Source organism: Petaurus breviceps, unplaced genomic scaffold (assembly GCF_028583685.1).
Source record: "Petaurus breviceps papuanus isolate PSGF00001 unplaced genomic scaffold, PetGlider_PUasm1.0 91023, whole genome shotgun sequence".
NCBI lineage: Eukaryota > Metazoa > Chordata > Mammalia > Diprotodontia > Petauridae > Petaurus > Petaurus breviceps.
The window spans coordinates 3,449,703-3,463,123 of NW_027187398.1; the positions used below are offsets into that span (position 1 = coordinate 3,449,703).

At 40.1% G+C, this 13,421-nt stretch overlaps 1 protein-coding gene across 15 annotated transcripts in view; it reads right to left on the reverse strand.

Annotated features, from left to right (window-relative positions):
* Positions 1-13,106, reverse strand: part of BCAS3 (BCAS3 microtubule associated cell migration factor) — a 795,613-nt gene extending 782,507 nt beyond the window's left edge. For 5 of the 15 annotated variants that reach the window (XM_069077888.1, XM_069077880.1, XM_069077883.1 and 2 more), the window contains exons 1-4: positions 12,742-12,889; positions 8,771-8,858; positions 4,934-4,998; positions 3,100-3,154 (exon numbers count right to left, since the gene is read on the reverse strand). In XM_069077888.1, coding sequence (XP_068933989.1) covers positions 3,100-3,154; positions 4,934-4,998; positions 8,771-8,809 — 159 coding nt within the window. In that variant the 5' untranslated portion in view covers positions 8,810-8,858; positions 12,742-12,889. Of the gene's footprint in view, positions 1-3,099; positions 3,155-4,933; positions 4,999-8,770; positions 8,859-8,950; positions 8,993-12,741; positions 12,895-13,083 lie in introns of those variants that run through there. The other 10 variants (XM_069077893.1, XM_069077887.1, XM_069077892.1 and 7 more) reach the window with 8 other exon arrangements.
* Positions 13,107-13,421: the final 315 nt, after the last annotated feature.

Here is a 13,421-nt window from a genome sequence, read left to right on the forward strand (position 1 = left end):
TGAACGAAAATGAATTTAATCTTTTTTAACTTTACATTTCCAACTCAAGTAACAGTATATCATAAGTTACAACTTAATTACAGCTACACTAAATTTTTCCCTTGTCATTTGGATTACCTCAAATTCTGATTCTTCTCAGATCATGCCAGTTCATGATTTGTACCATATTTACATGACCTTGAGAAGATGTGTATTTAAAAGATAGTCTTTCTTCATGGAAAAGAACAAATAGGAATAACAAAAGCAGTGCACAATTTCCCAAACTTCCCAAAAATACAATCCAGTGCCCTCTCTTCTATTTTATATCTACATCAAGGGACTATCCAAGATATATGAATTGATAGCATAACATTTAGTGAGCTGGTCATCAAACTACATACCAACTTCTAGATTATATATATATATATACATATGTTTTTCATCCACTTCTTTTCTGGACGTATTGCAAAGCCTATCACTTCTGACTGGTCAAGATTCTCGTTGAGGACACATAACACATCAACTCTAAATTATACCACCTAATTCAAGTTTCTCTAGAAATTTTTTATCCTCCTTTCCACCTCCCTCATTAGTTAGATTACCCATGCAATTCCTCTGTTCTAAAAAAGTGAATCTTCTTGTTACCCCAAATACACAATTTGGTAATTTCTGCTTCTAATGTCAAACTAACTTTCCCTTGTTATATACCTTTGCTCCAATTTGTTTCCCATTTCTCCTTCAAAAATCACTTACTTTTCCACCAGAATCTACCTCTCTTCTCTCAGCATCCCCTTTTCTGTTATTATCACCATCACTCAGACTCAAAACCTTGTAGTCAACTTTATCTCTTCTGTCTCCCTCCCCTTCCACCATAAACAATAGATTCTGGCTGATTCTGCTTCTACAATCTTTCTCCCATCCTATGACCCCCATTTCCATTCCTACTACAGATACCACAGTTGAAGCCTATATTATATCTTGCCTGGACTATTTTCATAACCTCCTAATACTTCTTCCTATCTCCAATCTCTTTCAGTTCCTGCCCTCAACTTACATAGAATCTGATAAGCGAGAGGAGGTAAACAATAAGACAAAATAAAGAATAACTTTTATTCTCCTTGTAATTTCATCAGCATAGAGGAATTTCCACTGATATAGTTTTAACAATCTACAATTATATGGCACTTACTGGAACTTGATTAAGGCATTATGTACTTAAATGCAATTTTTTTTTCCAGACCATGAATTCATCAGTGTGGGGCCCTCTCATTTCAGAAACTCCCCCTACTAATTCAAGTCAACAATTCACATGAAACTTCTCTTAAATGGAGGTTAACTGACTTACCCTTAGTCACACAGCTAGTACGCAATTTATTCTACGATATTTTGCAATTATTCACTTACAGCTTGCTAATACTCTCCAGTTATTTTATATGTTTAATCTCCTTATCTAGATGGTTAGCTTTTTCTGTTCTAATATAGAACTACTTTTCATGTAGTGTCTGTTATGTACAAATAATATAAACTTGGAGGCATGTAGGTGGCATGGTGAAAAGCACCAGCCCTGGAGTGAGCAGGACCTGAGTTCAAATCCAGTCTCAAACACTTGACACTAGCTATGTGACCTTAGTCGAGTCATTTAACTCCAAATGCCTTGCCTTCCCCCCTCCAAAGCAAAACAAAACAAACAAATAATATACACTCATTTAAGATTACTGACAATGAAAAGGGAATGAGATACATTTCCTGATGCATAAGTTCTGTTTCCACTTCATTCTTACTCTTCTTATCATCATCCACTGGTACTTTCCCTTGTATGATGACTGTGGTTTATTCAAAGCAATCATAAACCATGTTTTAGGACTATTTAAAAGTACCTCAAAGTTGGTGCGGCACCAGGGTCCTTTTTCAACAACAGGGTTCATGAGAGCAGGGGAACAGGAGAAAAAAAGTCACTGTCACAAAGCCTCCTCCTTAAACTCAGTAGTTCCACTACAGAGATAATTCTAGTATATATTCTACATTGTTCTTGGATTAATTGGCACAGCAGATAGAGAGCCAGGCCTGGAGTTCAAATCTGTTCTCAGATACTTACTAGCTATGTGACCCTGGGCAAGTCGCTTAACCAGCATTGCCTCAGTTTTCCCATCTGTAAAACTGGGGTAAATAATAACACCTATCTCTCAGGGTTATAGTGAGGATCTAATAAGATAATTATAAAGTACTCAGCATAGTGCCTGATACACAGTAAGAACCATACAAATGTTAGCTAGCATTAGTAGTATGGTCATTTTATTCTCTTTCCTATGCATAAAAAGGACAAATCCCAGTAGTACTAGCTCTCCAGAGGACTGTCAGGTAGAACTGATAACAGGAAGTATAAAAACAAAGTGGAAACAGAATTTATCTATCCAGAAAATCCTAGCCATTTTAGTACTGATGAGGCCTCATATTTTGCAAAGAAAATTCAAAAGCATTCCAGTCTCTGTTACTTCTACTGGAAAAGAACAAGTGGTGTACAAAAGCCTACCTAGCTAGAATAAAGGAAAAAAAAAACAGTTGAGGCAGTTAGGCTTTTGTATCTATAGCTTTAAAACACTATTCAATAAGAAACTGGATGCAGCTTTGTGTTTACATTTGATTTCCAGTTCACCAAATTCCCAACAAATTACCCATCACATTCTACAAACACAAAACACAGAGGTAGAGAAAGAAAAAAACTATGGGTGTGGAACTGGGGAAAAGATCCAATGCTCTCTCTCCTTCCCCCAGCCCAAAAATGCCCTAAAGCAGAGTCGTCCCAGGAGGCATTGAGCCTCCACTGGGATCCTCCACACCAACAAAAGCTGAAGAACAAAACCCTCCTCTCAAGACAGGCCAAACTATATACATCTATATTTATATTTATATCTATATACACACATACATACATATACATATGTACACACATATACACATACATACGTACATACAGTCACAACTATAGTCTTTCAACTAAAATTCTGGAGGGGAAAAGAGTAAAAGCCTATTGGAACATGGGCAAAGGTAACTTAGGCAAAATGTTTCCCATCTACATGAGGCAAAATAAAAAACATTCCAGAGCCACAGAGAGTCACTTACCTGTGGCACAACATCCTGAAGGAAAGTCACAACACTCTCCATATAAGACTGCTCCCTGAGGAAAAAAAAATAAAATGACGAAAAATCACCATGGAAGCTTAAGATAAGAAAGATCAGTGTAAATAATGGGAAAAGATCAGTTTACAAGTTCTGAGTGAGCCTCCACTCTGAGTGGGCAGAGGAAGAGTCCAACTTCTAACACACAGTTTTCTTCAACTATCCAGTTGGGGCAGTCTCATTTCTCTAGTATCATAAGCCTCTCCAATAACCTAAAAAGCTTGAATGTAAATAAGTCTGGAACTTTAAAAAAATGTTTTTATTAGGAATAAAATTTAACAACAAAGAAAAAAACAATATGAACATATATTCAGAATTCTTTCCTGCCATATTTATAGCCTCATCTAGATAAGGTCATCTTTTTCATACCTACAGATACTGTTTAAAAGGATGATGGAAAAGAAATTCAGTATTGATGGAAGCTCTAATGATTTACTTAAGTAATGAATTTAGCTCTGAGTCAGGGAAAAACAATGCCCTAGTTAGGCCTAAGACAAATGATGCTGATGACTCCATACTAAGTGTTCTGCCCTCCAAATTTGAAACAGTATTTTGTTGCAGGTACACAGTGAAAAGATGTAAAACTGAAGTCATTAAGGCCCCATGACTCTGTGTCAAGGTAAAAAGGTAAGAAAGATTTGTCTAAACAGAGGCACAAAGTAACACTTGTAACTTGCCAATGCCACTGAAAATGGGAAAGATGTAGAACCTATATCGTATTGCATGCCACGGGGGGCAGGGAGGGGAAAAAATTTGAAACATGAAAACTTGTGGAACTGAATGTTGTAAACTAAAAGTAAATAAATTTTTTTAAATAAAATAAAATGGGAAAGATGTGAATATCAGCAGTCAGAAAAAGTACAGACAACACAAATTTGTTATAAAAAGATGAGTAATCCTAAATCTTAAAAATTACCCAAAGACCTACAAGTGCTGGCTATAGGCAAAAATAATCAAAGAAAATGACCAAAGCTAGTATTAATTGTACATAAAGTACTGTTATATTTTTTCCAGATTTATAATACACATCAACTGATTCATTAAATTTACTTGATTCTCTTTGTACAACAAAGAAAAATTACAAGAACTAATATTATCCAAATAATTTATTGACATAAAAGAGTATTTCATTAATATCTATCACAAGCATGAAGGAAGAAGGCACACATAGACTGGAAAGCATAGACTGAAATACAAGAACAGAAAGACTTGTGGTAAAAATCAACAAAGAGATTAACATTTTCTTGAATAAGAATAAAAGGAGACTTTGTGTTTTCTAAATAAGACAATGTTTTTATTTCAAATGATAAATTACTTTGGGTAAGCTTATAAGAACACTGATTTTAGAGCTGGAAGAGACTGTACAAGTCTAATTCAACTTCCATCCTTTTACAGAGGAAGTAACTGAGGCCTAGAGAGGGGAATTTGCCCAAAATTACATTAAGTAGTAGAGATTCAATGAATCTAAAGAGGTAATGGAAGGAATAAAAGCTACCCATGTTTAAAGCAGTGTCAGTAGTTAATTCATTCCACAATCATTTATTAAATGTTCACTGTATGCCAAGTACAGCATGGAGCACTGGGAATACAAAAAAAAAAAAAAAGATGGTCCTGCCCTCAAGTTTACATTTAATTGGAGGAAAATTACATGAATACAAACAAGTAAACACAAATGCATACAATACATGAAGTAATTTTTGGGGAGAGAGCATTAACAACTAGGGGAGGGAGGGAGGGAAAGGAAGAATCAGGATAGAACTTATGGAGAAGACAGTACTTTAAAAGCTGATCCTTGAAAGAAGCATTCCATGAGGTGAATGAGAGAAGGGAGTGCACTTCAGTCTATGAAAAGGAAAGAAGAAATAGAATGTCACATAGGTGAAGAACAAATAGGAGAATGTGGTTGTGCTGTAGCCTAAGTAAGGGTAATAAGCCAGGAAAAGTAGATTAGAGCTAGACTATAAAGGCTTTAAATAATAAAACAGGGAAACGGTATTTTTTCCTAAAATCAACTGGGAGTCATCAAAGTTTCTTGAGCAGAGGAGTGATATAGTTAGACCTATGATAAAACTGATAAGAATACCAATTTGACAGATTGAAACAGGGAGAGACTGGAGGCATGGAGACCAGTTAGAACAGAGTTGCAATAATCTAGAGAAGAATTAAGGAAGATCTAAATTAAAGTGATGGCTGTGTGAGTGGATAGAAGGGTACAAATATATTGTGAGGGCGATATATTGAGGAGGTAGAATCAGAAAGACTTGACAACTAATGATATATTGGTAGTGAGGGAGAGGCAAGAGTCAAGGAGAATACCCAAATTGTGAAATATGATAGGTAGTTTTCTTAACAGAGACAGGGAACATAAAAAGAAAGGATTTGGGGGATGGAGGGAAGTAATAATATCTGTTTTGGCCATGAGCTTAAGATGCCTACAAGCCATCCTGTTGGTAATATTCAATGGCCAGTTGATGATGAAAAACTGGGCCTTTGGAGAAATGCTAAGGCTGAATATATAGAACTAATAGTCAATGGCATAGATGATATTTAAATCCCTTGGCAAACATGATGGGATCCTCAAGAAAGAGAATATAGAGAGAAAAGAGGAATTTGCAAAGCATGAGAAGTGACGGGATGGAGTATTCAGGGGTAGAGGACAGCATATATAGTTCAACTAGTAAGTTAAACCGAGTTAAGATTGGGAAGAGAAAAAAGTGAAGTCTGAGCCAATGTAATAAACAATCTGGGAAAATACTGGGGTATGATAGATTTAGAGGTAACCTTGAGGACAAAGAAGACATCTAGGATGACTAAAGTACAAGAAAAGCTAAAAGGACAGGAAGCTCATGGTGAGAGGACATTCAGATATCTAGATCATGGTCCCAAGATGGCTTTCTCAGGGAGTTAGGAGACTATGAGCAAGAAATAGCAAGTATGCAATTATAGCAGAGTCCTAGAGAGTATGAAGGGGAGTAATGTATAGGAAGCCTGAAAAGTAGGAAGGGCCCAGGATAGATTTTCAAATGCTACAAAAAGGATTTTATATTGGATCCCTAAGGTGATCAGTAGCCATTGGAATTTATTGAGTAGGAAAATGATATGGTCAGACCTACACTTTAGAAAATTCACTTTGCAACAACATTTGCAGTTGTATGTAAGATGGATTGGAATGAGAAGAGCCTAAAGGCAGAAAGGCCAATAAAAAACTATTGCAACAGTCCAGCTAAGAGGGTCCAGGTAAGAGTCCAGGTAAGAGGGGATAAGGGTCTCTACTAGGATGGTATTTGTTTGAATGGAAAGAAGGGGATATATTGAAGAAATATTTCAAAGGTAATAATAACAAGATCTGGTAAATAACTAGATGTGTAGGATAAGAAAGAGGGAGCAAGCAGCAAAAGATGATACCAAGGTTTTGAGCCTGGGTAACTGAACAGATGGTACTGCTCTTAAGAGCAATAGGGAAGTGGTATATGATCATGATAGAATACTGTTATGATACCGTGTTTCCCCAATAATAAGACACTGTCTCATTATTTTTTTTTGGACAGAAAAACACCAGAGGGCTTATTTTCAGGGGAGGGCTTATTTTTAATGAACATTGACAGCAATTTTAATAAACAGGTAAATGTGAACAAAAAAATGTACCTTTATTCAATAAGCAAATCACTGGGGAAGAACAGGATGATGCGCTCACTGCTGCAGCTCTGATTGGATGCCGCTTGGAGCGCGGCATGCGTTTCACAGTGGGGGGGTGACGGTGCATACAGAGGGTACCATAATGTAGCGTGTAGCACAGGGTATCACCTTCACTACAGTAGCAATCTCAATAGGGCTTATTTTCGGGGGAGGGCTTATTTTAGAGGAATCTTACACAGTAAGGGGAGGGCTTATTTTCGGGACAGGTCTTATTATCGGGGAAACACGGTATAAGACATGATAATCAGGACAGTTTCAGAAAAGTCTGTGAAGACTTATGTGAATTGATGCAAAGTGAAATGGGCAGAACTAAGAAACATTTTCCACAGTAACAGCAACATTTTAAGGATGGTCAACTGTGAAAGACTTAGCTACTCTGATCAATACAATGATCCAAGACAATTCTGAAGGGCTTATGATGAAAAATGCTATCCACCTCTAGAGAAAGAATTGATGAAGTTTGAGTGCAAAGTGAAGCATATTTTTTTCCACTCTTTTAATGATTTTCTTTCAGACACAATGAATTTGAGATGCCTATAGGATATCTAGTTCAAAATGTCCAACAGGCAGTTGGTCATACAGGACTAGAGCTTAGAAAAAAGTAGGGATGGATATGTAAATCTAGGAATCATTTACCAAAAGAAGATAATTGAACCCATGTAAGATAAAGAGATCACCAAGTACAAAGGAAAAAAGAAAATAGGAACCCTGAACAGAGACTTGGGGGATGTGACAGTTACTGGACAAGACAAAGATGAAGATCCAGCAAAAGAGAATGAGAAGTATTAGTCAACCCAAAAGGAAGAGAAACAAAAGAGAACAGTGTCATGAAAACCCAGAGACAGACAGAATATTCAAGAGAAGGTAGTCAACAGTGTCAAATGCTGCAAAGAGGTCAAGATGAATGAAGAATAAAAAAAGAAGCCATAAAATTTGGCAAAGAGATCCCTGGTAACTTTGAAGAGTGCAGTTTCTTTTTTTGCTCTTTTTTTTTTTGGAGAGCAGAAGGTAGGGCAATTGGGGTCAAGTGACTTGCCCAAGGTCACATGGCTAGTTTTGTGTTAAGTGTCTGAGGCCAGATTTCAACTCAGGTCCTCCTGACTCCAGGGCCAGTGTTCTATTCACTGCACCACCTAGCCACCCCAGAGGACAGCAGTTTCACTTAAATGATGGGATTGGAAAGCAGATTGCAGAATGCTTGGAAGTTAGTGAGAGGAAAGGAAAGGCACCTAATAAAGATGGCTTTATCAAAGAGCTTGAGGAAGAAGAGGTAAAGAGATATATAATGATATCTCAAGCAAAGCAAGAGAAAGTTAGGGTTTTTAAGGAGAGGGGAGACACAGGCATATTAATAGGCAGTAGGGAAGGAATCAAAAGATAGTGAAATATTGATGATTAGAAAGAGTGTGGATTATAGCAAGTTCAAGGATGTATGCAGAGGGATTAGCCTTGGAACTTTATCAGATCCTTGAAGGAAGATATATCAGGGATATAGGCAAGAAGGTAAAGAAGAGCTCTCAGTAAATGGCCTTGTTTTTTTCAGTCAAGTATGAGGTGAAGTCCCCAATCAAAATGGTAGGGAAGAGAGTGATGTGAGAGGTTTGAAGAAGAGAAAGTTCCAAGTGGGAAAAGAATTGATTGGGGAAGAATAAAAGGACTGCCTTACTGCAGTGCTTCAGATGAGAGAAGAGAACATAAATTTGTATTGGACGCAATCTATGGCTGAGATAGAATAAATGGTTCTCCATACTTCTCTTTCAAGGAATCTACATATCTGATAAGGTAAAAATAAAAAGGACCTTCCAAACCTAAGCACTGCCTCTGAAAATGAGAAATCACTTTCATACTAGTCATAGCTAGAGATACAAATGAACTGAAGTTTTCATTAGCCAATCAGCTTATTCTGAAATTTTCTTACGTTACAGCCTGAGGACGAACCACAACTCCCCCAGTACATCGGCTGGGCCTTCGTGGAGATTCCGTAGCCATAGCTGCTTTCACAATACCTATTTCCAGAATAGAGGGGAAAAAAACAGTCACTATGTGAGAAATTTTATGCTTACTCACTTGATTCTTGGTACTTTTCAGGACTGCCTACCTATTTGTGATATTTCTTTAGTGATTATTGTCCAAAGGGAGACTGGGGAAAAAAAGAATATAAATTTTTATTTCATTATAACTATAATAGGTCACATTTAGATAGAGCTTTGGGGTTTATAAAGTACTTTCCCAAAAGAAAACCTTATAATATAGATAGCTAAGTATTATCATCACCAATTTACATATGAATAAAATGAGGAAAAGAAAAATTAAATGATTTGTCAAGAATCACTTAGCCATAGATTGGAGCAAATGGAAGCTAGTGACTACATAAGAAATCAAGATACTATTAAACAGATCCAAACAAATGAAAAAATAGAAAGCAATGTGAAATATCTCATTGGAAAAACCACTGACCTGGAAAACAGATCCAGGAGAGATCATTTAAAAATTATTGGACTTCCTGAAAGCCATGATCAAAAAAAGAACCTAGAAATCATTCTCCAAGAAATTCTCAAGGAAAATTGCCCTGATGTTTTAGAACTAGAGGGCAAAATAGAGGTTGAAAGAATCCACCGATCACCTCCTGAAAAAGATCCCAAAAGAACCACTCACTTAGCCAGTGCCAACAGTTAGAATGGAGCCCAAGTTTGCTTAGTCATTCACTCTTTCCACTATCCAACACTCCCTTACTTATGTTTCATGTAAGCCTTCATTTCCAAAACAATAAACCAACTTCAAATTCTCATAGATTTATTCATTACCAGGAAGAAAGGGGAAAAAACAGAATGTAGAGAGGTTTATAGTGAAATATGCATCAATATATCCAAATCATCACTATGAACACGAGTTCAAAAATTTTGTACACTATTTTCAAATCAAGAGGAATTTATTGTATGAAACTTATCCTGTGTTTTGTTTTGTTTTTTATATTGGAGGCCTGTATTACAAATTGGACTTTGGTGCTATTTTTTTCCATAATAAGAGAACTAACAACAGTTTTCCCACAGGTTAAACAATTTAGTATATATTGCACTGACAAGGAATGGCAACTGTTACTTCCCAACAACCTTACTGTCAATCTACATGTAAAGGGTTGTTCTAGATCAATTCTATGAACTAAAGCAGGAAAAGGTAATCTAGCATTCTAGAACTAGTTCATGTTGGCTGTGTGTCCCTGGGCAAGTCACCTAACCATTCAGCCTCAGTTCCCTTATGTGTAAAACAGGAATAACAGCACCTGCCAACAACCAGGGTTGCTGTGAGGATCAAACATATACAGCACTTTATAAACCTTAGGGTGCTTACAAATGTTAGATATTATTAATGACAGTTTAATAACTGCATTTTAATGTAACTGGTTTCCTTTGTAATTCTAAGCAGTTTATTTTATGCATTTAAAAACAGCATTTTGAGAAAAGGGTCATAAGCTTCAAAAGACTGACAAAGAGGTCTATAACACACAAAAACACTTAAGAATTTCTGTGAGTGTCTGAGGCAGGTAGGTGTTACAGTGAATAGAGCTCCAGCCCTGGAGTCAGGAGGACCCAAGTTCAAATCTGACCTCGGACACTTACTGTGTGATTCTGGACAAGTCACTTAACCCCAATTCCCTCCAGGAAAAAAAAAAAAGAATGTTGAGCATTTGTTTGATCATCCTGTGGAGAATATGGATATACTCAGAAGTGGAGGCATACTAGTAGGGAATACTCTCAGTTATCTAGTAAGGCATACTCAGCAATTGGAGATGATGTGGTTGGTGCTGTTTTGGAACTGAGCCACTCTCTGTGCTAGGCCTGTAGTGGGGGCTTCCCATCAAAATTCCTAGACATTAATTAAGAGTTTCTGGCCCCACTCATATGGTAACTCTGCAGCCTTAAGCTCAAGCCTTAGAGAAAGGAACTATGCGACCAGAGCAAGGGTGGGGAAACTGGGGCTTCAAGGCCACATGTGGCCTAAGTCCTTGAATTCAGCCCTTTGATTAAATCCAAACTTCACTGAACAAATCCCCTTAATAAAAGGATTTGTTGGGGTGGGCAACCAGCCCTGAAGTCAGGAGGTCCTGGGTTCAGATCCCACCTCAGACACTTAACACAAAAAAAAAACAGTCCTGTGATCTTGGTCAAGTCACTTAACCCCAATTACCCTCCAAAAAGCAAAAAATAAAAGTAAAAGGATTTGTTCTGTAAAACTTGAACTCAGTTAAAAAGCCACTCCCAAGGACCTAGGCTATATGTGGCCTTAAGCAGCAGATTCCCCACCTCCTGGACCAAAGGACAGAAGTCCCTGAACCCTGCAATTCTGGGGGAGTCGGAAGAATTCCTAGGACTGAGATCTATCACATGGCCCTGGGGCTGTAGAAACAGCAAGTGACTGAGGCATGACATGGCAGAAGGGGAAAGAAACCTCAACTTTGCCCTCCACTGATAAAATGAGTTATTGGAATGGTAGAAGTTCATGGAAAAGTGGACTGCTTCTATAACAAAACCAAGTTCATTCCCTTTGTAGGGGAATCCAAGCTTTGAAAGTAAAATCAGGCTGGAGACTAGGTAAAAAAGGAAGGAGTTAGGGGCTGCTAGGTGACACAGTGAACACAGTCAAGAGAACCTGAGTTTGGTTCCGGCCTCAGACACTTCAGAGACACACATACACACACACACACTGTAACCTTGGGCAAGTTACTTAACCCCAACTTTCCTCCAAAAGGAAAAAAAAAAAAAGGAAGGAGTTAGCTCTCTTGCAAACCCAAATTACTTTCCCTTCAGAAGTACAAACATTCACAATACCATCTGGCTGGAAGCCTTTCCTGGGTTCCCTCTTCAAAGGAAGATACAGATCAAATAAAGGCTTGTCTCCACTAACTTAATCAGGGAACTCCTCTGGTCAACCCCTCCCAAAGCAAAGAATGAATCCTAAGACAACTAAATACAATTTCACTCAAGCAAACTTCTTTTTTCCCAGAGGTCTCATCTGAGCCTGGCAGAGGCCTGAAGACATAAAGAAGAACCTCCCCATGCTTCCAGGTGACAACCTCTGATCCCTCCAGGCCTTCTTAACTTCGGAAGCAAATGGGAACTAGGGAATGCCTCAAATGAATCAGGAGAGCATGAACAGAACACCTGGCTGAGGGCAAGGAAAGAAGGGGAAGGGAAGGAGGATGGGGGGGGGGGGGGGGTAGGATGGGGGCTTGGATAGGGGAGGAGAGGGTAAGAGAGGAGAGGACCAGGGTGAAGAATGCTGCCCACAGGGAAGACAGCACAACACCTAGCAGGAGGTCTCTTTACAAAGACTCTAAATCTGGAGCTGAAAGAGAGAGCCCCCAAGAACGAGCATTCGGAGCAATGGGGGAGGGAATCTGTCAGTTGAGCCTGGAGAGAACAATAAAGTGGGGTCATTGGAAGGGGGGGGGGGAAGCACCCTTTCCTTCCTGCAACAAAAGCAGCCCCCTTCTCACCCCAGCCCACTCCACCTCTGTCAACGATTACAAGCCGGGGGGGGGGGGGGGGGGGAGGCCTCCAGTTTCCTTAGATGAAGGGCTGTGGTCCCCTTGGGCCCCGGAATCCTCCCTCCCGGGCCCCAACCCTGGGGTACCCCAATGCTACCCTGGGATGGGGCGGGTCCTCGGCCTCCGACTCGCTAATTCCGGGGGCCCTCTCCCAGCCTAGAGAATAGCGCCTGCGGCCACTGCTACCCCTCCCTGTCCGCGGGCATAACCTCCCACCACTAACCTGACACCCACAGCCTAGGGAGCGCCCGGCCACCCTCCCCACTCCGAGTCCCGCCCCGGAAGCCCGCCCGCCCCCGGCCCTTCAGTCTCCGCAGCCCTTCAGATCCCGCTGACCCCCTCACCGGCTGCCCCGCCGGTTACCGGGCTCTCCAGCAGCCTTGCTCACTGTTTAGAGTCCCCCTTCGATGAGTGACAGGCTGCACCTCCTACCTACGCCACGGCGGAACTCGCCGACTGGCCAATCCCAGGGGCGTTTCGACCACAAGCGGGCACCGCCCCCGGGGGCCGGCGGAGCCAATCGACAATGAACAAAGTCTTAGCCAATCAGAAGCGTCTAGGAGGAAAACACCATTGGGGGTAAGTTCGGCTCAGATTCGGTAGTGAAAACAACCAGGACAAGGACAGCGGCGAATAAGCTCGTTTTCCTTGAAGTCCTGACTCAGTGGCCTTGGAAAGAAACCCACCTTCAGTATGGTCCCTTTGGCGTCCCTTCTCCCTAACTGAGTCTGTCAGGAGGGTGTGTGTGCGTGTGTTTGTCTGTCTGTGTGTGTTTACATCGAATTATCGCGACAGCTGATTCGAAACTCAGAGCACGTGGACATGGCAGATGCCAATCATGGTCAGTGGCCATTCATCAGCGCCAAACCCGCCCTTATGCCCCGCCTCCTTTTGCCTTGTTTACCTTCCGGCTCCCGGGTGCCAGTTTCTGCCAGGGGAGATTATGGAGGTCCTGCCGGGAACGATCCTTCCTCCGCTTGCGCTGAGGACCTCCTGAGGAGGAGCAGAGCTTCCGGAGCTCCCG